Here is a 25,010-nt window from a genome sequence, read left to right as displayed (position 1 = left end):
TATATATATATATATATATTTATATAGTTGAGGAAATTGCCCTTAGTATGCTAATAAATATAGGATTAGCCCAGATCCCCCATTAAATGCATGTTTAGCCAGGCTGTTCAGAAAAATGGACGTTACATGTGTGTCGGGAGGTGTAAGAGGCTGTTTATTATTATCCGTGCGGTGGTGGTGTACCGAGAGCTTATTTTTCCTTCCTTCCCCTCTCCAGACGAGGCCCCGCCCAGTCGGCTGAGAGGGAGTGGCCTGGAGAAGGAAGTGAAACTAAGGGGAGGAGTTTGTCGGCTTCCCAAAGGGGTGCACCCCGAAAATAAAAAGTGGTAAGAAACTGAGAGGACGGAGTTGAGCAGTCGGGCTTCGAGGCGAGCATGCGCCGGGAAGGCAAGAGGGAAACGACGGGTGTCGAGGCGCGATCTGCTGGATGAGCAGTCGGGCTTCGAGGCGAGCGTGCGCCGGGAAGGCAAGAGAGAAACGACGGGTGTTGAGGCGCGATCTGCTGGATGAGCAGTCGGTTTTTGGAGGCGAGCAAAAAAAGAAAAGCCGATGGTGATTCTGCAGAGAGAGAAACTGAACCTGGGCGTGCCAGGTCTGCCTTCTGTGGCCTGGAGAAGCGAGCCAGGGCCGAAGGAAAGGCAGGGAAAGGACTGCATGAGGTCTGTCTGCCCTCGGCTGGATGAGAAACGACTGGTGGGAGTCGTGATCTGCTGTGTAGGGGACGGCTGTGTCTGTCTGCGATCTGCTTCGTGAAGGAGGCCTGGTGAACAGGCCAGGCCTGGACTTGTATGCTGGACCTTGTGAGAAACCAGCTTAAACCCATCATTGACCTGACGGTCTGGTGCAGTCGACCTCGTGGGGTCTGAACGCGTGGAGGCCGCATGTGTGGGTGGTGCGACAAAGGAGGACGAGCGCCATCTTGCCACGCGGCGTGCTCGAGCTTGGGGATCGAATCCGTGGACATCGGCTTGTTACGACCGACATCCGTGCTTTTGACACTTTCCTCTCATCCATGAAACATCACCAAGTACTCTGTCTTGTCTGCATGCTGTCTATGTCTTGTCTGCATGTCGTTTAAGGCTTATCTCGGTAGGGACCCCTTCGAAACCCGTAATCCGTATGTCCCTAGTTAAGAACGGGTTATATATTAATTAAAACATTGTCGTGAATATTTTGCTTATGTTGTGTTCCCCGATGTTCCCCAATAAATCTGGCTGATTCGTATGAAGTTGACGCTTTGAATCAATTCGTGCCGCGCTGAGAATCAATTCGCTCGATTGGTATAGAAAACCAAAATGGTTACAGATGGGCAGAAAACGCTCGGTATCTGACAAAACCAGTCTGTAACCGGGGTCAATTTCCCCAACTGGTGAGGTCCAGGGGTATGTTGGTATCGCGATTGAAGAAGCGTGACCCGAGGCCTGTGCCGAGCCAGCCGGCGTTATAACCCCGGAGACGGCGGTGGTGAGGGTGGCGCCGAATCTGTAACATTTGGCTATCAAGAGTCGGGTGCGTATCCTGCCACTGCTGAATCCTTAACAATATATATATATATATATATATATATATATATATATATATATATATATATATGTACATATATGTCATAGTCCAGAGATGATTGTCAATTTCAGACATAAAGTCGCCTGTCAGCATGTGACGTCATTGGAACGATGACGGCAAATGTCGCCCAATGTCGAATCAAGAATTAGTGATATGTGGACCCCGAACAATAAAACCATCATCACACTTGAACCCATTGAGATCCCATTTTAATTTATGCTGAGGTGTTGGAGTATATGAAGGGGTATTCTCACACGAAAAAAATCGGGATCATCGGTTTGGCTTGGGGACGGGGGGCCCAAGGTCAAAGGGCGCCCCAAACTATAACTTTTTGATTTACTCTTTCGGAGTGATTTTACTTTACACGATTCGAAAGATCTCGCTTTTACGAGCATTTTGATACCAAGATCATCCAAATCGGACCACTACAACCTGTGATATGGCCACTGGACGATTGTGGGTCAACCTGGGGCACCCAAATTTGGGGGAGGGGGGGGCTAAAATGGGCCCCTATGGGCCCCCAGGTCTGAAAATTGACACATAATGTTTTACCGTGGATACAAACACTTGCACAAAAAGAGTGAAATCTGAGACGATGTGTCAAAATTTCGCTGAAAAATGTGTACACTTGACATGGAACGCCCCATTGGGTGTGTGACAAGGAAGAATTGATTCAATTTTGGTGATGGGGCTAAACTAATATGTAGTATGATATCTCAAAAAATTGTGGACGCATTTGGATGAAACTTGGTGGACAGGTTGGGTGTGTTGTGAGGAAGAATTGATTTGATTTTGGTGAAGATCCGAATCCAGATCTGGATACGAGAATTATTTAATTTTTAAAGTTATTCTTCACAATTGATAGGGCCAAAAATGATATCGTACTCTATAGCTATATCATGACATTTCAAAAATGTTTTGGGCCCGATATGTTCTCGTGGATCCGGCATTACGTGGCGGAGGTATGCACTCCACTGAGTGCCCTTCTCGTTATTGACCTTAAAATAATAGGCGGTTGAATTCAGTGACCTGATATGCAAATTCAGTGACCTTTTTCAAATTTCAACTCCATCGTATGAAAATTGAGGATTTAGAAAATTTGGCCCAAATTGCCATTTTGGCCTATGTTTACCTCAAAATTAGTAGGTGTTTGAGTTCAGCGACCGCATATGCAAAAGGTCTAGAAATTTCAAGTCAATCGGATGAAAATTGACAAATTTAGAAACAACTTCAAAATTTAGCCTTTTTGGGGATGACCTTATGGCCAATGTTGACCTTTTGACCGAAGTTGATCTCAAAAGTAAAAGGTGGTTTAATTCACTTCCTTGATGTGCAAATGCTGTTCAAATTTCAAGTCCATCGGATGAAAATTGAGAATTTTAGGAAATTTGGCTCAAATTGGCCTATGTAGACCTTTTCGGTCTAAACCCTTTCGGTTTAACGAAACTTCAACACCGGACCATCACAAGGTTGGTATCATTAATCTCTGAAAATTTCACACTGATCAGTTAAGCGGTTTGAGCTGGAGGTGAGCGGACAGACAAACAAACGCACAAACGGAGGCGATCAACATATTTGTAAAAAAAAAAATTTTTGCCAATTAACAAACAAACAAATGAAAAATCACTCCGAGAGTGACAACTTGGCAAAACAGCACAAAGTAGATTGGCACTCGGTAGCGTGCACACCTCTGCCAGGTGGAACAGTTCAAGTTTTGTATCCCAAACTGGATCTCAACCAAAATCCAATCCGCTTGTACTTGTCACCTGTCCAACTCATCCACCTTGTTTTGTCATAACTCGTTAACAACATTTTGAGATATCGTGATATATTTAGTTTTTGGCTCGATGTATCAATTTGAGAAATCAGGCCTGTGTTGACCTTTTGACCTTAAAATTAATTGGTGGTTGAATTCAATAACCTGATATTCAAACGAATCCTGTTCACAATCAACATACTTGTCAAAAAAAAAAATTGTGTATCTTTTGTCGAGTCACAAACGGACCGCACTGTAATACCCTGTCGTTCGGCGAGGCGAATAAATCAAATGAACAAGAAACAAACCTCAAATGGCGTTGGAATCCGTAATGAAAATGGCACAAATGAACGTGACGTACAATGAATGGGTTTCCATGACAACGACTACAAGAAAAACATTCCAGTCTTTCTCACCAGATAAAGTCTTACAATCAACGACATCGATGGACAGACTAGACATGTACTGACCGCTTTAATCCTCCTGAACGAGGAGCGTTTGTTCGGGGATGAAACGTCCAATGGGCCTGGTCACACCGACCGCCTTGTGGCTCGATGTGAATCTCGCAACGCACTGTAAGATTAACACACGGTGTAAGATTCACACACGATGTAAGATTAACACACGATGTAAGATTAACACACGATGTAAGATTCAAACACGGTGTAAGATTAACACACGATGTAAGATTCACACACGATGTAAGATTCACACACGATGTAAGATTCACACACGATGTAAGATTAACACACGATGTAAGATTAACACACAATGTAAGATTAACACACGATGTAAGATTAACACACGATGTAAGATTAACACACGGTGTAAGATTCGCACACGGTGTAAGATTAACACACTATGTAAGATTCACACACGATGTAAGATTAACACACGGTGTAAGATTCGCACACGGTGTAAGATTAACACACTATGTAAGATTAACACATGGTGTAAAATTCACACACGATGTAAGATTCACACACGATGTAAGATTAACACACGGTGTAAGATTCACACACGATGCAAGATTAACACACGGTGTAAGATTAACACACGGTGTAAGATTCGCACACGGTGTAAGATTAACACACTATGTAAGATTAACACACGGTGTAAGATTCACACACGATGTAAGATTAACACACGGTGTAAGATTCGCACACGGTGTAAGATTAACACACTATGTAAGATTAACACATGGTGTAAGATTCACACACGATGTAAGATTCACACACGATGTAAGATTAACACACGGTGTAAGATTCACACACGATGTAAGATTAACACACGGTGTAAGATTAACACACGATGTAAGATTAACACATGGTGTAAGATTCACACACGATGTAAGATTCACACACGATGTAAGATTCACACACGATGTAAGATTAACACACGGTGTAAGATTCACACACGATGTAAGATTAACACACGCTGTAAGATTAACACACGGTGTAAGATTCGCACACGGTGTAAGATTAACACACTATGTAAGATTAACACACGGTGTAAGATTCACACACGATGTAAGATTAACACACGGTGTAAGATTCGCACACGGTGTAAGATTAACACACTATGTAAGATTAACACATGGTGTAAGATTCACACACGATGTAAGATTAACACACGATGTAAGATTAACACACGATGTAAGATTCAAACACGGTGTAAGATTAACACACGATGTAAGATTAACACACGATGTAAGATTCACACACGATGTAAGATTAACACACGATGTAAGATTAACACACGATGTAAGATTCAAACACGGTGTAAGATTAACACACGGTGTAAGATTAACACACGGTGTAAGATTCACACACGATGTAAGATTAACACACAATGTAAGATTCACACACGACGTAAGATTCACACACGGTGTAAGATTCACACACGGTGTAAGATTAACACACGGTGTAAGATTAACACACGATGTAAGATTCACACACGGTGTAAGATTCACACATGGTGTAAGATTCACACACGGTGTAAGATTCACACACGGTGTAAGATTCACACACGATGTAAGATTAACACACGATGTAAGATTCGCACACGGTGTAAGATTAACACACTATGTAAGATTCACACACGATGTAAGATTAACACACGGTGTAAGATTAACACACGATGTAAGATTAACACACGGTGTAAGATTCACACACGGTGTAAGATTAACACACGACGTAAGATTAACACACGGTGTAAGATTCACACACGATGTAAGATTCACACACGATGTAAGATTCACACACGGTGTAAGATTCACACACGGTGTAAGATTAACACACTATGTAAGATTAACACACGATGTAAGATTAACACACGGTGTAAGATTCACACACGGTGTAAGATTCACACACGATGTAAGATTAACACACGATGTAAGATTCGCACACGGTGTAAGATTAACACACTATGTAAGATTAACACACGATGTAAGATTCACACACGGTGTAAGATTCACACACGGTGTAAGATTAACACACGGTGTAAGATTAACACACGGTGTAAGATTAACACACGGTGTAAGATTCGCACACGGTGTAAGATTAACACACTATGTAAGATTAACACACGGTGTAAGATTCACACACGATGTAAGATTAACACACGGTGTAAGATTCGCACACGGTGTAAGATTAACACACTATGTAAGATTAACACACGGTGTAAGATTCACACACGATGTAAGATTAACACACGGTGTAAGATTCGCACACGGTGTAAGATTAACACACTATGTAAGATTAACACATGGTGTAAGATTCACACACGATGTAAGATTAACACACGATGTAAGATTAACACACGATGTAAGATTCAAACACGGTGTAAGATTAACACACGATGTAAGATTAACACACGATGTAAGATTCACACACGATGTAAGATTAACACACGATATAAGATTAACACACGATGTAAGATTCAAACACGGTGTAAGATTAACACACGGTGTAAGATTAACACACGGTGTAAGATTCACACACGATGTAAGATTAACACACGATGTAAGATTCACACACGACGTAAGATTCACACACGGTGTAAGATTCACACACGGTGTAAGATTAACACACGATGTAAGATTCACACACGGTGTAAGATTCACACATGGTGTAAGATTCACACACGGTGTAAGATTCACACACGATGTAAGATTAACACACGATGTAAGATTCGCACACGGTGTAAGATTAACACACTATGTAAGATTAACACACGATGTAAGATTCACACACGATGTAAGATTAACACACGGTGTAAGATTAACACACGGTGTAAGATTAACACACGATGTAAGATTAACACACGATGTAAGATTCGCACACGGTGTAAGATTAACACACTATGTAAGATTAACACACGATGTAAGATTCACACACGATGTAAGATTAACACACGGTGTAAGATTAACACACGGTGTAAGATTAACACACGATGTAAGATTAACACACGGTGTAAGATTCACACACGGTGTAAGATTAACACACGACGTAAGATTAACACACGGTGTAAGATTCACACACGATGTAAGATTAACACACGATGTAAGATTCACACACGACGTAAGATTCACACACGGTGTAAGATTCACACACGGTGTAAGATTAACACACGGTGTAAGATTCACACACGGTGTAAGATTCACACATGGTGTAAGATTCACACACGGTGTAAGATTCACACACGATGTAAGATTAACACACGATGTAAGATTCGCACACGGTGTAAGATTAACACACTATGTAAGATTAACACACGATGTAAGATTCACACACGATGTAAGATTAACACACGGTGTAAGATTAACACACGGTGTAAGATTAACACACGATGTAAGATTAACACACGGTGTAAGATTCACACACGGTGTAAGATTAACACACGACGTAAGATTAACACACGGTGTAAGATTCACACACGATGTAAGATTAACACATGGTGTAAGATTCACACACTGTGTAAGATTCACACACAACGTAAGATTCACACACGGTGTAAGATTAACACACGATGTAAGATTAACACACGATGTAAGATTAACACACGATGTAAGATTAACACACGATGTAAGATTCAAACACGGTGTAAGATTAACACACGGTGTAAGATTAACACACGGTGTAAGATTCACACACGATGTAAGATTAACACACGATGTAAGATTCACACACGACGTAAGATTCACACACGGTGTAAGATTCACACACGGTGTAAGATTAACACACGATGTAAGATTCACACACGGTGTAAGATTAACACATGGTGTAAGATTCACACACGATGTAAGATTCACACACGATGTAAGATTCACACACGATGTAAGATTAACACACGGTGTAAGATTCACACACGGTGTAAGATTAACACACTATGTAAGATTAACACACGATGTAAGATTAACACACGGTGTAAGATTCACACACGGTGTAAGATTCACACACGATGTAAGATTAACACACGATGTAAGATTCGCACACGGTGTAAGATTAACACACTATGTAAGATTAACACACGATGTAAGATTCACACACGGTGTAAGATTCACACACGGTGTAAGATTAACACACGGTGTAAGATTAACACACGGTGTAAGATTAACACACGGTGTAAGATTCGCACACGGTGTAAGATTAACACACTATGTAAGATTAACACACGGTGTAAGATTCACACACGATGTAAGATTAACACACGGTGTAAGATTCGCACACGGTGTAAGATTAACACACTATGTAAGATTAACACACGGTGTAAGATTCACACACGATGTAAGATTAACACACGGTGTAAGATTCGCACACGGTGTAAGATTAACACACTATGTAAGATTAACACATGGTGTAAGATTCACACACGATGTAAGATTAACACACGATGTAAGATTAACACACGATGTAAGATTAACACACGATGTAAGATTCAAACACGGTGTAAGATTAACACACGATGTAAGATTCACACACGATGTAAGATTAACACACGATATAAGATTAACACACGATGTAAGATTCAAACACGGTGTAAGATTAACACACGGTGTAAGATTAACACACGGTGTAAGATTCACACACGATGTAAGATTAACACACGATGTAAGATTCACACACGACGTAAGATTCACACACGGTGTAAGATTCACACACGGTGTAAGATTAACACACGATGTAAGATTCACACACGGTGTAAGATTCACACATGGTGTAAGATTCACACACGGTGTAAGATTCACACACGATGTAAGATTAACACACGATGTAAGATTCGCACACGGTGTAAGATTAACACACTATGTAAGATTAACACACGATGTAAGATTCACACACGATGTAAGATTAACACACGGTGTAAGATTAACACACGGTGTAAGATTAACACACGATGTAAGATTAACACACGATGTAAGATTCGCACACGGTGTAAGATTAACACACTATGTAAGATTAACACACGATGTAAGATTCACACACGATGTAAGATTAACACACGGTGTAAGATTAACACACGGTGTAAGATTAACACACGATGTAAGATTAACACACGGTGTAAGATTCACACACGGTGTAAGATTAACACACGACGTAAGATTAACACACGGTGTAAGATTCACACACGATGTAAGATTAACACACGATGTAAGATTCACACACGACGTAAGATTCACACACGGTGTAAGATTCACACACGGTGTAAGATTAACACACGGTGTAAGATTCACACACGGTGTAAGATTCACACATGGTGTAAGATTCACACACGGTGTAAGATTCACACACGATGTAAGATTAACACACGATGTAAGATTCGCACACGGTGTAAGATTAACACACTATGTAAGATTAACACACGATGTAAGATTCACACACGATGTAAGATTAACACACGGTGTAAGATTAACACACGGTGTAAGATTAACACACGATGTAAGATTAACACACGGTGTAAGATTCACACACGGTGTAAGATTAACACACGACGTAAGATTAACACACGGTGTAAGATTCACACACGATGTAAGATTAACACATGGTGTAAGATTCACACACTGTGTAAGATTCACACACAACGTAAGATTCACACACGGTGTAAGATTAACACACGATGTAAGATTCACACACGATGTAAGATTAACACACGATGTAAGATTAACACACGATGTAAGATTCAAACACGGTGTAAGATTCAAACACGGTGTAAGATTAACACACGGTGTAAGATTCACACACGATGTAAGATTAACACACGATGTAAGATTCACACACGACGTAAGATTCACACACGGTGTAAGATTCACACACGACGTAAGATTCACACACGGTGTAAGATTCACACACGGTGTAAGATTAACACACGATGTAAGATTCACACACGGTGTAAGATTCACACATGGTGTAAGATTCACACACGGTGTAAGATTCACACACGATGTAAGATTAACACACGATGTAAGATTCGCACACGGTGTAAGATTAACACACTATGTAAGATTAACACACGATGTAAGATTAACACACGGTGTAAGATTAACACACGATGTAAGATTAACACACGGTGTAAGATTCACACACGATGTAAGATTAACACACGGTGTAAGATTCACACACTGTGTAAGATTCACACACGGTGTAAGATTAACACACGGTGTAAGATTCACACACGACGTAAGATTAACACACGGTGTAAGATTCACACACTGTGTAAGATTCACACACGGTGTAAGATTCACACACTGTGTAAGATTCACACACGGTGTAAGATTAACACACGGTGTAAGATTCACACACGATGTAAGATTAACACACGGTGTAAGATTCACACTGTGTAAGATTCACACACGGTGTAAGATTAACACACGGTGTAAGATTCACACACGATGTAAGATTAACACACGGTGTAAGATTCACACTGTGTAAGATTCACACACGGTGTAAGATTAACACACGGTGTAAGATTCACACACGATGTAAGATTAACACACGGTGTAAGATTAACACACGATGTAAGATTAACACACGATGTAAGATTCGCACACGGTGTAAGATTAACACACTATGTAAGATTAACACACGATGTAAGATTCACACACGGTGTAAGATTAACACACGGTGTAAGATTAACACACGATGTAAGATTAACACACGGTGTAAGATTAACACACGGTGTAAGATTCACACACTGTGTAAGATTCACACACGGTGTAAGATTAACACACGGTGTAAGATTCACACACGACGTAAGATTAACACACGGTGTAAGATTCACACACTGTGTAAGATTCACACACTGTGTAAGATTCACACACGGTGTAAGATTCACACACTGTGTAAGATTCACACACGGTGTAAGATTAACACACGGTGTAAGATTCACACACGATGTAAGATTAACACACGGTGTAAGATTCACACTGTGTAAGATTCACACACGGTGTAAGATTAACACACGGTGTAAGATTCACACACGATGTAAGATTAACACACGGTGTAAGATTCACACTGTGTAAGATTCACACACGGTGTAAGATTAACACACGGTGTAAGATTCACACACGATGTAAGATTAACACACGGTGTAAGATTAACACACGATGTAAGATTCACACACGGTGTAAGATTCACACACGGTGTAAGATTCACACACGATGTAAGATTAACACACGGTGTAAGATTAACACACGGTGTAAGATTAACACACGGTGTAAGATTAACACACGGTGTAAGATTCACACACGGTGTAAGATTCACACACGGTGTAAGATTAACACACGGTGTAAGATTAACACACGGTGTAAGATTCACACGATGAGATTCGAAACAAGACGTGAGCTTTCCAGAGTCCGAGATTCGCACATCGCCTCAGCCTTATGGTTTCCCAGAATGCATCTACATCCGTTCTGACCTCCGCCCACAACCTTCGCTCCAAGCTCCGCCCACAACCTTCGCTCCAAGCTCCGCCCACAACCTTCGCTCCAAGCCCCGCCCATCACATCCTCTCAGAACGATCATGGTGTTGTTAATCTTTACTGACGGACAAACGTCATGACAGACATGACATGAATGTTATTCTGTCGATGTTCAAATCATGAACACCTTGATGAACGTTGCACCATTTTTCGACATCCTGAAAGGCTCTTCTCATCTGCCACCGTCAGTTTTCCCTCCATCTGTCTGTGACTTATTGAATATTGTGTTGCAACATCTTCTCAACAAACAACACTGGTTCTCTCACATTGTTAAGTTCTAAAATACTAATTTTACAGGGACAAGGTATTGTGACCCTTAAAATACTAATTACCCCATTTACAAACACACAATGAAACATATTTGTGAACAATTAATCCCCACATTTGGGGATTCGCTCATATCACGATGGTGGGGAACCTTGATCCATGGTTCCACCTGCCCGGCCCTTTCAGGCTGAACAATTAACACCGCCAGCCGTTGAATTAACACCAGGTGCGGTTGACTCAGCCTGCCATCCTTCCGAGGTGGACTTTAGGAGTTGCAGTGTATTGGTGTGGAGGCACAGCATCAGCGGCACAGTCACGCCGCAACAAAATGACAGCGACCCGGCAGCCAAACTGCCAACACAAGAAGAATACAAATTTTATACCAAGTAAAGTATCGGTCACGAGTGACGGGAAAAGTGTAAGTGAATCTATTAATTAAATTATTTCATGGATCTTTAAAAAGTATAATTGTGTTGCACTCTAAGTTTCACTCAGCGCTTAGTTTCACTCTCCCTCCTCTCCCCTCTCTCACCCACCCATCCTCTCCCCCCTCTCTCACTCACCCACCCTCCCCCTCTCTCACTCACTCACCCACCCTCCTCTCTCTCTCACTCACCCACCCTCTCCCCCTCTCTCACCCACCCACCCTCTCCCCCTCTCTCACCCACCCAACCTCTCCCCTTCTCTCACTCACCCACCCTCTCCCCCTCTCTCACCCACCCATCCACTCCCTCCTCTCTCACCCACCCACCCTCTCCCTCCTCTCTCACCCACCCACCCTCTCCCCCTCTCTCACCGACGCATCCTCTCCCCCCTCTCTCACGCATCCAACCTCTCCCCCTCTCTCACGCATCCAACCTCTCCCCCTCTCTCACTCACCCACCCTCTCACTCACCCACCCTCTCTTTCACCCACCCACCCACCCTCTCTCTCACCCACCCACCCTCTCCCCCTCTTTCACCCACCACCCTCTCCCTCCTCTCTCACCCACCCACCCTCTCCACCCTCTCTCACCCTCTCCACCCTCTCTCACCCACCCACCCTCTCCCCCTCTCTCACCAACCCTTTCTCTCACCCACCCACCCTCTCCCCCTCTCTCACCCACCCTCTCCCTCTCTCTCACCCACCCACCCTCTCCCCCTCTCTCACCCCCTCTTTCCTCTTCTCTCGCTGCCCTTCTCTCACCCCTCCTCTCTCCCTCTCCCTTGAATTGTGACGCCCTCCTCTCTCTCGCCTATCTATAATTATAGATAGATAATCTATATAATTCTCCCCCCTCTCTCTTGAATTGTGATGCCCCCTCTCTCTCGCCCCTCTCCCCCTCTCTTCCCTCCTCTCTCGCCTTTCCTCTCTCCCCTCCTCTCTCCCCCTCTCTTGAATTGTGACGCCCCCCTCTCTTTCCCCCTCCCTCCCCCCTTCTCTCTCGCCTTTCCTCTCTCCCCCCTCCTCTCTCACTCCTCCTCTCTCGCGCCTCTGTAAATGTATTCACAAATATCTACCAAGCACAACAATTAGTTCAAACTTTGGGAAAAAACAGCTTTCAAACCCTTGGGAAACAGCTGCTTCTCTTGGGAAAATTCAAACCTTGGGATGGGATGAATTAATTGAACAATTAATTCAAACCTTGGGGAAAACAGCTTTCAAACCTTGGGAAACACTTGGGAAACAGCTGAAACGGATGAGGAAGAACGATATCAAACTTTGAAAAGGCACATACTCAGGTCCCAGCGTCAATTGTGACATCAATTGTGACCTCAAAAGGAAGCATTGTGACGTCATAGCACCGTGTCCTGTCAATGGTCGGCTAATAAATGGCCGTAACTTGGGAACCGCTCGTCCAATTAATATCAAACCTGGAAAAGGAACATTCTCAGGTCCCCAGCGTCGATTGTGACGTCATACCAAACGAAGAAGAAGAAGAATTGTAACGTCAATCATGCAAAAAACAAACATTAATTGTGACGTCATTTGTGATGTCATAGCACCGTGTCTTGTCATTGGTTGACAGATAAATGGCCGTAACTTGGGAACCGCTTGTCCGATTAATATCAAACCTTGAAAAGGCACATCCACGGGTCTCCAGCAATATTCCTGGCAAGTTTCAATCAGATCGGACCGGTGGTCATCGAGAAACGGCGGTCGCATACAGACAGACACACACAGATTGCTGGAATTATAGATAGACTAGTGCGGGCCCGTAGGTGCGGGCCCATAGGTGCGTGCCAGTATGTGTAGCTTCGTTCCTTCGCTCTCATAAACGACGACTGGATTGGGACATTGTTTCAATTAGATCAGACCAACTGTATCATAAATGGCCATAACTTGGGAAACACCTGGGAAACATACTCAGGTCCCCAGCGTCAATTGTGACGCAGTGCCGGATTAAGCCTCGGCTGGCCTTAAGGCACATTTTGAAATTTTTGGGGATGGCCTGAAAATTTTAAATTAGATCTCAGGCTCATGGAAATGGACCCCAGACAAAAGATAAACTGATTCAAGAACAAAATATTTAATACAAAAAAAGACAAATATTTAATGTGAAAATAATTTTTGGCCCAAATTTTTTGGCTGGCCCTAAGGCACATGCCTTGTCTGCCTAATGGTTAATCCAGCACTGTTGTGACGTCATATCAAACGAAGAAGAAAAAGAATTGTGATGCCCCCTCTCTCTCTCCCCCTCTCTTGCCCCCTCTCTCCCCCCTAGTCTCACCCCTCCCCTCTTCCCCTCCTCTCTCGCCCCTCCCTCTCACCCCCTCCCGTCACCCTCTCTCCCTCCCCTCTCTCCCTCTCTCCCCCCTCCTCTCTCACTCTCTCTCTGTAAATGTATTCACAAATGTCTACCGAGCACAACAATTCATTCAAACCTTGAGAAAAAAAAACAGCTTTCAAACCCTTGGGAAACAGCTCTTTCCCATGGGAAAATTCAAACCTTGGGATTAATTAATAATTTGAACAATTAATTCAAACCTTGGGAAAAAACAACTTTCAAACCCTTGGGAAACAGCTCTTTCCCTTGGGAAAATTCAAACCTTGGGATTAATTAATAATTTGAACAATTAATTCAAACCTTGGGAAAAAACAGCTTTCACACCCTTGGGAAACAGCTTTTTCCCTTGGGAAAATTCAAACCTTGGGATTAATTAATAATTCGAACAATTAATTCAAACCTTGGGAAAAAACAGCTTTCAAACCTTGGGAAACAGCTGAAACGGATGAAGAACGATATCAAACCTTGAAAAGGCACATACTCAGGTCCCCAGCGTCGATTGTGACGTCATACCAAACGAAGAAGAAGAAGAATTGTGACGTCAATTGTGCAAAAAAAAACATTAATTGTGACGTCATAGCACCGTGTCCTGTCATTGGTTGACAGATAAATGGCCGTAACTTGGGAACCGCTTGTCCGATTAATATAAAACCTTGAAAAGGCACATACTCAGGTCCCCAGCATCGATTGTGACATCATACCAAACGAAGAAGAAGAATTGTGACGTCAATCGTGCAAAAAAACACAATAAATAAATATTAATTGTGACGTCATAGCACGGTGTCTTGTCATTGGTTGACAGATAAATGGCCGTAATTTGGGAACCGCTCGTCCGATTAACATCAAACCTTGAAAAGGCACATCCACGAGTCCCCAGAAATAATCCTGGCAAGTTTCAATCAGATCGGACCGGCGGTCGTCGAGAAACGGCGGTCGCAAACACACACACAGAGATTGCTGGAATTAGAGATAAACTAGTCCGTGCCCGTAAAAAAAAAAAAAAAAAAAAAATTAATTTAATAAATAAATATTCAAACCACGAGCAAGAAACAACAACCACACAGGCCGTTTCTTCACTCTCGCGTGCCCGTCCGTGCGTGGCCTGGAAGTTCGCATTTCGCAGTTACGATTATTCGCAATTTAGTTTTAATGGTCAATTATTCAATAAGCACCAACGTATTTTGCCTTTTCGCAATGTCGTCGCAAGGAAAAACAAAAAGAGAAGAGAAGAGAGAGAAAAAAAAATTACTACCTGGTGCGGAGCACACCAGCTCACTCTGATGTTACCGAAATTTCACTCTCCGGAAGCCCGTACGTTGTAACCTGAAATGGGGAACACGACTGAGCTTCCCTTCCCCCATTGGCCACACCCACGCAACAACGTGTCTTGTCATTGGTTGGTAAATAAATGGCCATAACTTGGGAGGCACTTGTCCAATTAATATCAAAACTTGAAAAGGCACTTCCTCAAGTCCCCAACAACATATCTGGCAAGTTCCAATTCGATCGGACCAGTGGTTGTCAAAAAACAGCGGTCACACACACATTGCCGGAATTATAGATTGATGATAAGTTAACCCCTCAGAATATCTCACTTCCCTCCACCCCACCAACAAGTGGTGAAGGGAACGGTCATCAATGACAAGAAGCAGCCACCAAAGCAGCACCTCGAGTCGGCTTCGCGCTCAGGAAGCGAGATTTCTGCTCCTCATCAGGGTTAACGTGTCCGTTCACTTTCAGTTACGTTTCTGGACTCACAAACTATAGAAATGATCCCTGAAAGTATAGTCTTAACTCGCTCTCTCCACCGACTCGCTCTTCAGCTTTACCGGCATCAAAACATTAGGGGAGAGTTCCGGGTTTTAATCACTTCATGTTTCTCTTTTCTCACATTTTATATAAACATTTCATGTGTTCGGATAAAGTTAATTTCCTTCATTAAATTAACATTCTCTTCACCTCATTACAATCATCACAAGAGAACATATTTGATGTAACCTTATATTGATTGTAGTTTCGCCCATTCACCGCGTCAGAGGAGTGAGCGCAGTGACGTAACCGCGTTTTATGGTTTTTAAATGTTAAAATTTGAGAGATCGATGTGAGTGTGAAACGGGTTGTTGATCTCTTTCCTCCCTCTCCCCTCCCTCCTCTCCCTTCTCTCTACATGGAAGACCAAGGTTAAATTGACAATGAGGTTGCAGCACTCAATTGTGACTGGAAATAGCGAGATCGACAAACAATTCATTTTATTCTATTATATCAGCAAATACAAACTGTTCCTTCACTGATGGGAATATTAAAGGGGAGGAGTAAGAAGGAGGGTAATAAGAGAGGAGGCAGAGAGGAAGGAAGGTAGGGTGAGGGGACGTAGAGGAGGTAGATAGGAGGGAGGAGGGAGGGAGGCCGTGGAGAGTGGGGAAGTGAGGAAGGATGGGGAAGCGAGGAGGGGTAGGGGAAGGGACGATCGTGTGACAGGAGGACAGTGGAGGTCAAGGGAACGCAATGTGATGGGAGGGTCCGTCTGGACATAGCCACCATCCACACGAAACCACAGACGAGACATGTTTGTCTAGAGAAAACCACTGTTCAGACAACAGGAATAATATAAAGGGGAGGGGGGAGAGAAAGGGGTCGATGAGTGAGGAGGTAGGGAGACCAAGGAGAGTGGGGGAGTGAGGAACGAGGGGAAGCGAGTAGAGGTGGGGGGGGGATGAGGAAGGAGGGGGCAACGAAGAGGGGACCGAGGAGGGGTGGGGGAAGGGAAGGCAGCACGAGGAGAGGGCAAGGGAAAACAATGTGAGGGGAGGATCCGTCCGGACATAACCACCATCCAGATTTAACCACAGTCCAGACATGTATGGAGATAACCACTGTCCAGACATAACAACCATCTGGATACGTCAGAGATAACCACCGTCCGAATTCGGCCGAAGATAACTACCGTCTGGATTCGGCCGAAGATAACTACCATCCGGATCCGGCCGAAGATAACCACCGTCCGGATCCAGCCGAAGATAAGCACCTTCCAGATACATCCGAAGATAACCACCGTCTGGATACATCAGAAGACTAGAACGGGCACTCATAGAGCGCATACCTTCGCCGCCACTACTTTTTTTGTTCTTGGTATGAGTGTGGGGAACTGGTTTCATATGAATGGTCTTATGACACAAACCACATATCTATAATGTCATGATCCCCCCCCGACTTTCGGGGGCTACGGACTAAACAACAATCAACTCACGTCGTTTTGGCGAGTCTTCACTCGCAAGCTCGGTGAATACAACGTTTCAACAAGAGAAGGTAATCTCGTTTGATGCTGGTTTCATGCAAATCGAATAAGAATTGACTGAGTTATGCCGAAAACTGCATATTTTTCAAGGGCGTGACCCCCCCCTCGACATTTTACCCCAACCGGTGACATGTGTTATGACGTCATTGTCACAAGATTGGGCATTAAATTCTGAACATTTTGGTGTTGGGTTCATGTAAAGCGGACAAGAATTGACCGCGTTATGACAAAAACCGCATATTTTTCAAGGTCGTGACCCCCCTGACCTTTGACCCCTAACCGGTAACAAGAGTATGGGCGTCATTGTGTCATATTGCATATCACAAGATGAGGCGTTGAATTCTGAACATTTTGGCGTTAGTTGCATGCAAATTGAATAAAAATTGACCGTGTTATCGTAAAAAGACGATTTTGACCTTTTCGTGACCTTGACCTTGACCTTTGACCCGAATGATCCCAAAATCTAATCGAATGCTTCCTGGCTAATAACCAATCATCCCACCAAATTTCATGCAATTCGGTTTAATACTTTTTGAGTTATACGAATCACAAGATTACAAATAAATAAATAAATAAATAAATAAATAAATACACACCGACCAAAACATAACCTTTCGCAGAATGCGAAGGTAATAAATAAATAAATACACGCCGACCAAAATATAGCCTTTCGCATAATGCGAAGGTAATAACCACCATCCAGATACGTTTGGAGACAGAGAGAGAGGGAGAGAGAGAGAGAGAGAGACAGACAGAGACGGGAGAGATAGAAATAGAGATAGAGATAGAGATAGGGATAGGGAGAGAGAGAGAGAGAGAGAGAGAGAGAGAGAGAGAGAGAGAGAGAGAGAGAGAGAGAGAGAGAGAGAGAGAGAGAGAGAGAGAGAGAGAGAGGTGAGAAGGAGAAGAGGGTGAGGGTGGGAGAGGGAGAGAGAGAGAGGGGTGGTGGGGTGGGAGAGACAGAGGGAGAGGGGAGAGATGGGAATGTGGGGAGAGGCGAGAGGGAGTAGGGGGGGTGGGGGATTCTGGCAGATGTGACGTATAGTTTAACGGCACACACATTGATGAATGTGTGAAACACTGGGATGAGAGTTTATAGCTGGGTCAGGATTCAGAACCAGGCTAGACAGCCTTGAGCAAGTGTGCTCAGCTATCCCGCCCTGATGTCAACGAAACATTCCATTTTTTTTTAATTTGTATTTATCTTTGCTGAAGAGACTGCAGAACACAGGGCCATCACAGGCGAGTGGCCTCTGAACTTAAAGTAGATCGACGTACAGTATTCAGTGACAGTGCAAATATTGTAGAGCATTTGCCAAGTGATTTCAGCACTCCAATGAAACGGTTGATGAGGAACGGCTCGCTTGGCAAGTGATTAGCAATCACCGAACCGTCATATTAATACACCTCCCGGAGATGCCCAAAATGTCAAATATGTCCGAATTGGACAAATGAACACTTTTTTTTAGTAGTTGGAACTCCTTATAAGTTCAAATCTGGAGCTTAAATTTTGAAACTTGGCTTAGTTTAAAAGATTCTCGAGGTTATTGCATGTGCGGAAATGAAATAAAGCCGTGAACGCTGATGTTGGGGAAATTATTCCTCTTTAGACAAATGGCCCTTGCCTCAGTCTGATATGACTTGGTCAAAGTGTTTTTTTTTGACTCTCTACTGTTCTTTCATTTAATTGTTAAGACCTAAGACCTACTTATAATCTTGTCTTTCTTTGCCACTTTGGACATTTGTTTAATTCTTTGCTAGTACAAGGTGACCGGTCTGATAAAACTGTACTTTCGCCTATATGCTATCAAAAAATCCTCTTTACCCTCAAAATGCATATATATGAGGAAGAGGTTCATTGAGGGAGTAGTGTACGAGGGTGTGAAGTGTACGGTGGATAGAATTAGAAATAAATTGTTCTCAAAAGAAAAGACTTGTCTGTGGACATTGGTATCGGTGTCTGTGATTTTATACAGGATTTTAAAACCGAATCGGACAAACGTTTAAACCCGAGAGGAGGAAAATAGGATTCCACAATCAACCAGGAAGAATCCTACAACGATCACTACGAGGAAGATCCCTACAACGATCACTACGAGGTTGGGTGAAAAATCCACATCACTGGCGTCTCTGGGCATTTATAAGCATTGCAATGTACCCAGCGGTTCATTGTTACGGTTGTGGGGGTCGATGAAAGAATTTAATAAGTTTAGCATTGTGTCGAGTTGCTTGGTCCGTGGCCGAGTAGAAAGCATCTCGATGTATTAAGTAGGGAATCTGTGAGCTTAAGTGTTACGTGTCACCACACGAGGCGTGGTGCAGTGTTAATTAGCCGAGGGAGTAAGAATAAGTTCCCCAGTATGTGATTGCTCTCTGTGATTTTTCCCCATGTTTTTATATTTCAAGATCAGCAACAAAGGCATGGAACGCGTCCCTGAAACCACAACAAACGGGCAGAAAGCCCCACCTCCAAAGGTTAACCAGTGAAGTCACGCCCCTGAGGGACGATTTGTGGGCGTGACATCAGAAGCTAGCCGAGCAGCCCCGCCTTTCCGGGTTTGGTGCGAGCAGGCCACGCCCGGAGGGGGATCTTAAGATAAATAAGGAGCGCACAGGAGAGGTGGCGGATCCGAAGAGAGAAGTGGAGTGATGAAGGGGAGCTTGCACATTTTGAGAGGCGAAAGAAAGGGAGCGCATAGGAGAAGTTGCACATTTTTAGGAGGAAGAAGGAGTTGACTTGGCATTCTGGGAGAGCCGTGATCAGAGTGGAGGAAAAAGGGGAATTGTTTGGAGAGGCGAGAGCGGAGATTGAGTGCATACCAAAGAAGACGACATGGCCATTGAATCCGTGTTGAGGCGGTTTGGCTCGTGTGGCAAAGTAAGACGCCAACTTTTTGCTTCTGGTCAGGTCGATGAGGACGAGCAGAGCACCTAAAGCCGTTACACTGGGGCTTTGAGCCTTATGTGGAGTACAGCTCGCGGATTGCCTGGCATGCGTTCGTCCTGCTACGAGAGAAGTGCCTCAATTCCAGTTCCACAAGGGTCAGCTCTGGGCCAAGCTAAGTCAAGCAATAGTTTGAAAGGAGGGTTTTTCTTTATATTTTGTTTCCCCATTTGTCTGTATTTGAGTCTGTGTGCAAGGCCTCGACTGTGGGATTTATTTATTTCATATGATTATCATTTCCTTTTGAAATATCGTCCTGTGTAAATATTTGTGCATGTTCGTTAAATTTATTCCTTTTAAGAGGTTGTATCTGTGCATCCGTTTCATTTCCAGTGCTCCTCCGCCTGTCCGCCATGCCCTTCGAGCACGTGTTAAAATCTCCGAGAATCAACGTGTCCGCCTCCTTTTAATAAGGAACCGCTCGACCGTCCGGGGGCTGCCGGTGTTAACCGCCTGTCACCACAATTTGGGCCGGGGGGGTTAACCTGGGCCGACCACCCCATGACACTATGATAAAGAAGCATTGAATAATATGAGTGAGGAAAGTGAAAACAACTTTATTGTGAATAAATCGTTGTGGCCTGTTCAAAGTCAGGGCATGGTTGAGCAGACCAAAAAAGATGGCGGCTTCAGACCCCAGCGAGGTGACACAGGAAACGCCTTGAGATCCAGAGAGTGAGGTGGCCGAGGATCGCCTGATGAAGGATATAATTAAATAAGGCCGTTAATTATCTTCAAAAAGAGTGTTGTAATTAACCCAAACACCCAATTTTCACTCCTGCACTTCCTTGGAGTTTTCTTAGTTTGCATGCAAACTATCAGGCTGTTTGGTTTTATAGTTTTGGAGTTATGGAGGACACACACGCACACACACACACACACACACACACACACACACACACACACACACACACACACACACACACACACACACACACACACACACACACACACACACACAGCCTTTTATTGGTATGCATTAATAGATGCACTAAAAGGTCCAATTCATGTTTAAACAGAAAGTAATTTAAAGACAGACTCACATACTTAACCAAGGCTTCACCTCGATGAGATTTCAATCTCCACCCATGTTTTTCGATTTTATGTAACAAGCAAAGGTATCCATCCCCAGTGATGGGAAAAGTTTAAGTTAATCTATAAATTTAATTATTTCATGGACTTTTATAGAGGTTAATTGCATTGCAATCTTGGTTTCACTCTTCCTCCCTCTCTTTCCTCACCTCCTCTCTCTCCTCCTCTCTCCCCACCACCCTCTCTTCCCCCTGTCCCTCCCTCCTCTCTCCCTCCTCTCTTATACTCCCTCCTCTCTCCCTCATTTTTCCTCCCCTCCTCTTTGCCTTTCCCTCCCTTCTCTCTCCCTTTCGCTCTCTCTTCTCTTTCCCTCCCTCCCTCCCTTTCGCTCCCTCCCTCTCTCTCTCCCTTTCCCTCCTTCTCTCTCTCCCTTTCCCTCCCTCTCGCTCTCTCCTCTCTCCCTTTCGCTCTCTCCCCCCTCCTCCTCCCTACCCTTCCTTCCTCTCTCTCTCCCCTCCTCCTCCCTCCCCTTCCTCCCTCCTTCCCTTTTCTTCCTCCACCTTCCTCCCTCTTCCTCCACATTTGAAGTGGTCCTGGAAAAATGCTATGAGAAGGTGGAACGACACTCAAGCTGTGATATATACACCTTCCCAATGTGGTGAAAGGCAATAAAAGGTGGGAATTCCTCTGGATTTTTTTTTCAGTCAAGTCAAAAAGCAACTCAGGCTAAGTGAGTGCGAAAATAACACTTCCTCGTGATACACTTGAGGGTTCTGAAGCGTCACTCGTTATACCCTCTCCCACCACCACCGGGAGCGACGCGACACGATACTCATTTCCGAGGCCAATTTGGGTCACCAAACTTTCGGAACTCCTGGTGAGGAGGGCAAATGAAGTTGCTGCAACCTTTACCATCTGACCCGTAGTCTCCTTGGTAAGTTTCATTGGTTAAGATTGTCTAAGTAACAACCGAATACATCAATGTCAGTAGATTGATGTCAAATTGCATATTTTAGTGTCATTACAGATGGACAGGGCTCACAGGGGGCCTACTGGGCGTCCTCCTCCTGCTTCATATGCAGCAAGCGACTGTAGAGTGTAGGTAACATCATTGGTTAGGGACGCGGCTATGCCGCTGATGCAATGCTCATATTACCAGTACACTGGAACTCATTTCTCTGACTTCATCAGGACAGGCTGTCAATCCCACCTGGTGTTGATTCAACGGAGGGCAGGGGCTCAAACTCAGGAAGCTAAGATCCCAAACCAGCCTCCCTGCCAGCTTACGGCTGTAATCAGGCATTCGAGTATCCTGCGTCGGAATGCAGACCCGTCCAGGACTGAACTTACTCCTTCGGTAATGAAACGGCATGGACAGCTCCGATGAGCGTCACAGCATAAAATAAATGGTTGATCGTGTGGTGGCGTGTCCACATAATTTACAGATAATAATGAAGAATTTACTGCAGTGGGCAATTCAGGAGGTTGTATACCACCATGAAATTTGTCCCTGAAAGGAAATCCGTGTCACTCAAGAGTATCCAGGGATGGAAAGGCAAAAGTATCGTGGGTTTCACTGTAAACAAGAGGTTGAAAACACCCCAAGACTGTGTAATGTAAACATATAACTAATAAAACACTTGCTAAAAGATGTGAAATCTACTATATAAATGGCAGTCCTTCTGTCCGTTTGTTTGTAACCAATAAGCTCCTAGACCAGTGAACCGATCTTGATGAAACTTTACACACATATAGACCTAACATTCAGCTCCAAGATGCGCTAAGTGGCTTTCCATAAAAATGAAAAAAATATATATATATATAAAATTTCCATTAAAAAAAAGGCTTTCGAATAGTGCGCCGGCATATTAATCGTAACAAAAGGCTTCATGGTTAAAAACGCTAGGGTTTTTTGAAATACAAAATGTTCGTATTCGTTGACTTTTTAAACATACACATTCTCCTCCTGTTATTTGAATTCTCGAACTGCACACGCACGGCAACAGCTAACTGCTGATATATCTGCTCATGAACGAGCCAGGCAAGCGGAGTCCGCTGCAGAGAGAGAGTCATCTTACTGCTGCTCTTCTGATGAATGAGCCAGGCAAGCAGAGTCGGCGAGAGAGAGAGAGAGAGAGAGAGAGAGAGAGAGAGAGAGAGAGAGAGAGAGAGAGAGAGAGAGAGAGAGAGAGAGAGAGAGAGGAGTGAGAGAGACAGGAGAGAGAGAGAGACAGGAGAGAGAGAGAGAGACAGGAGAGAGAGAGAGAGAGAGAGAGAGAGAGAGAGAGAGAGAGAGAGAGAGAGAGAGAGAGAGAGAGAGAGAGGAGAGAGAGAGAGAGAGAGAGAGAGAGAGAGAGAGAGAGACAAGAGAGAGAGAGACAGACAGAAGAGAGAGAGAGAGAGAGAGAGAGACAGAGACAGAGACAGAGAGAGAGAGAGAGAGACAGGAGAGAGAGAGAGAGACAGGAGAGAGAGAGAGAGACAGGAGAGACAGGAGAGAGAGAGAGAGAGAGAGAGAGAGACAGGAGAGAGAGAGAGAGAGAGAGAGAGAGAGAGAGAGAGAGAGAGACAGGAGAGAGAGAGAGACAGGAGAGAGAGAGAGACAGGAGAGAGAGAGAGACAGGAGAGAGAGAGAGAGAGAGATAGGAGAGAGAGAGAGACAGGAGAGAGAGAGAGAGATAGGAGAGAGAGAGAGACAGGAGAGAGAGAGAGAGACAGGAGAGAGAGAGAGGAGAGAGAGAGAGAGAGAGAGAGACAGGAGAGAGACAGAGAGAGAGAGAGAGAGAGAGAGAGAGAGAGACAGAGAGACAGAGAGACAGAGAGACAGAGAGACAGAGAGACAGAGAGACAGAGAGACAGAGAGACAGAGAGACAGAGAGACAGAGAGACAGAGAGACAGAGAGACAGAGAGACAGAGAGACAGAGAGACAGAGAGACAGAGAGACAGAGAGACAGAGAGACAGAGAGACAGAGAGACAGAGAGACAGAGAGAGAGATAGAGAGAGAGAGAGGGAGAGAGAGAGAGAGAGAGAGAGAGAGAGAGAGAGAGAGAGAGAGAGAGAGAGAGAGAGAGAGAGAGAGAGAGAGAGAGAGAGAGAGAGAGAGAGAGAGACACACCTAACTGCAAATAGAGCGTCACACCGACGGGCGAGAGAAGCACAAAACTCACGTTCCAGCTTTCTCGGTCCGGGTTTTGGCAGGACATCAAGGACAGTTGCCACTGCTGCTAGAAACATTGAGTGGCTCAAGGCCGCCTTCAACTCTGACCTTGACCTCAAGGATTCCGGCAGCATAAAGCCTTCCTTCCATAAATCTGAAGAATAAAAGAAGCCTTCCGAATTTTCACCATACAACTAATGCCTCAATCTAACTAGCGTGAGGAAAATAGGGCAAATTTCCCGGGTCTTA

The 25,010-nt window shown here is 44.0% G+C and overlaps 1 protein-coding gene and 1 non-coding gene across 22 annotated transcripts in view; both read right to left on the bottom strand.

Annotated features, from left to right (window-relative positions):
• Positions 1-25,010, bottom strand: part of LOC147011368 (uncharacterized) — a 52,056-nt gene that overhangs the window by 26,747 nt on the left and 299 nt on the right. For 4 of the 21 annotated variants that reach the window (XR_015051956.1, XR_015051953.1, XR_015051951.1 and 1 more), the window contains exons 2-5: positions 24,772-24,915; positions 15,584-15,654; positions 11,716-11,915; positions 3,790-3,892 (exon numbers count right to left, since the gene is read on the bottom strand). Coding sequence is in view for 8 of the 21 variants with exons in the window: in XM_085858147.1 (XP_085714273.1) it covers positions 3,790-3,892; positions 24,772-24,933 (265 nt within the window). In the remaining 13 variants the exon portion in view is untranslated. Of the gene's footprint in view, positions 1-3,789; positions 3,893-11,119; positions 11,208-11,715; positions 11,916-15,583; positions 15,655-21,106; positions 21,266-24,771; positions 24,934-25,010 lie in introns of those variants that run through there. The other 17 variants (XM_085858147.1, XM_085858146.1, XM_085858142.1 and 14 more) reach the window with 12 other exon arrangements.
• LOC147011370 (small nucleolar RNA U3) lies at positions 15,908-16,123 on the bottom strand. The gene has a single exon (XR_015052081.1). It is a non-coding gene; the product is annotated as a small nucleolar RNA U3 (small nucleolar RNA).

The sequence above is a fragment of the Eptatretus burgeri genome, chromosome 15, assembly GCF_056783735.1.
Source record: "Eptatretus burgeri isolate ZD-2024b chromosome 15, Ebu_testis_v1, whole genome shotgun sequence".
NCBI lineage: Eukaryota > Metazoa > Chordata > Myxini > Myxiniformes > Myxinidae > Eptatretus > Eptatretus burgeri.
Note: the sequence above shows the minus strand (reverse complement) of the source record. Positions and strands in the feature narration are given on the sequence as shown.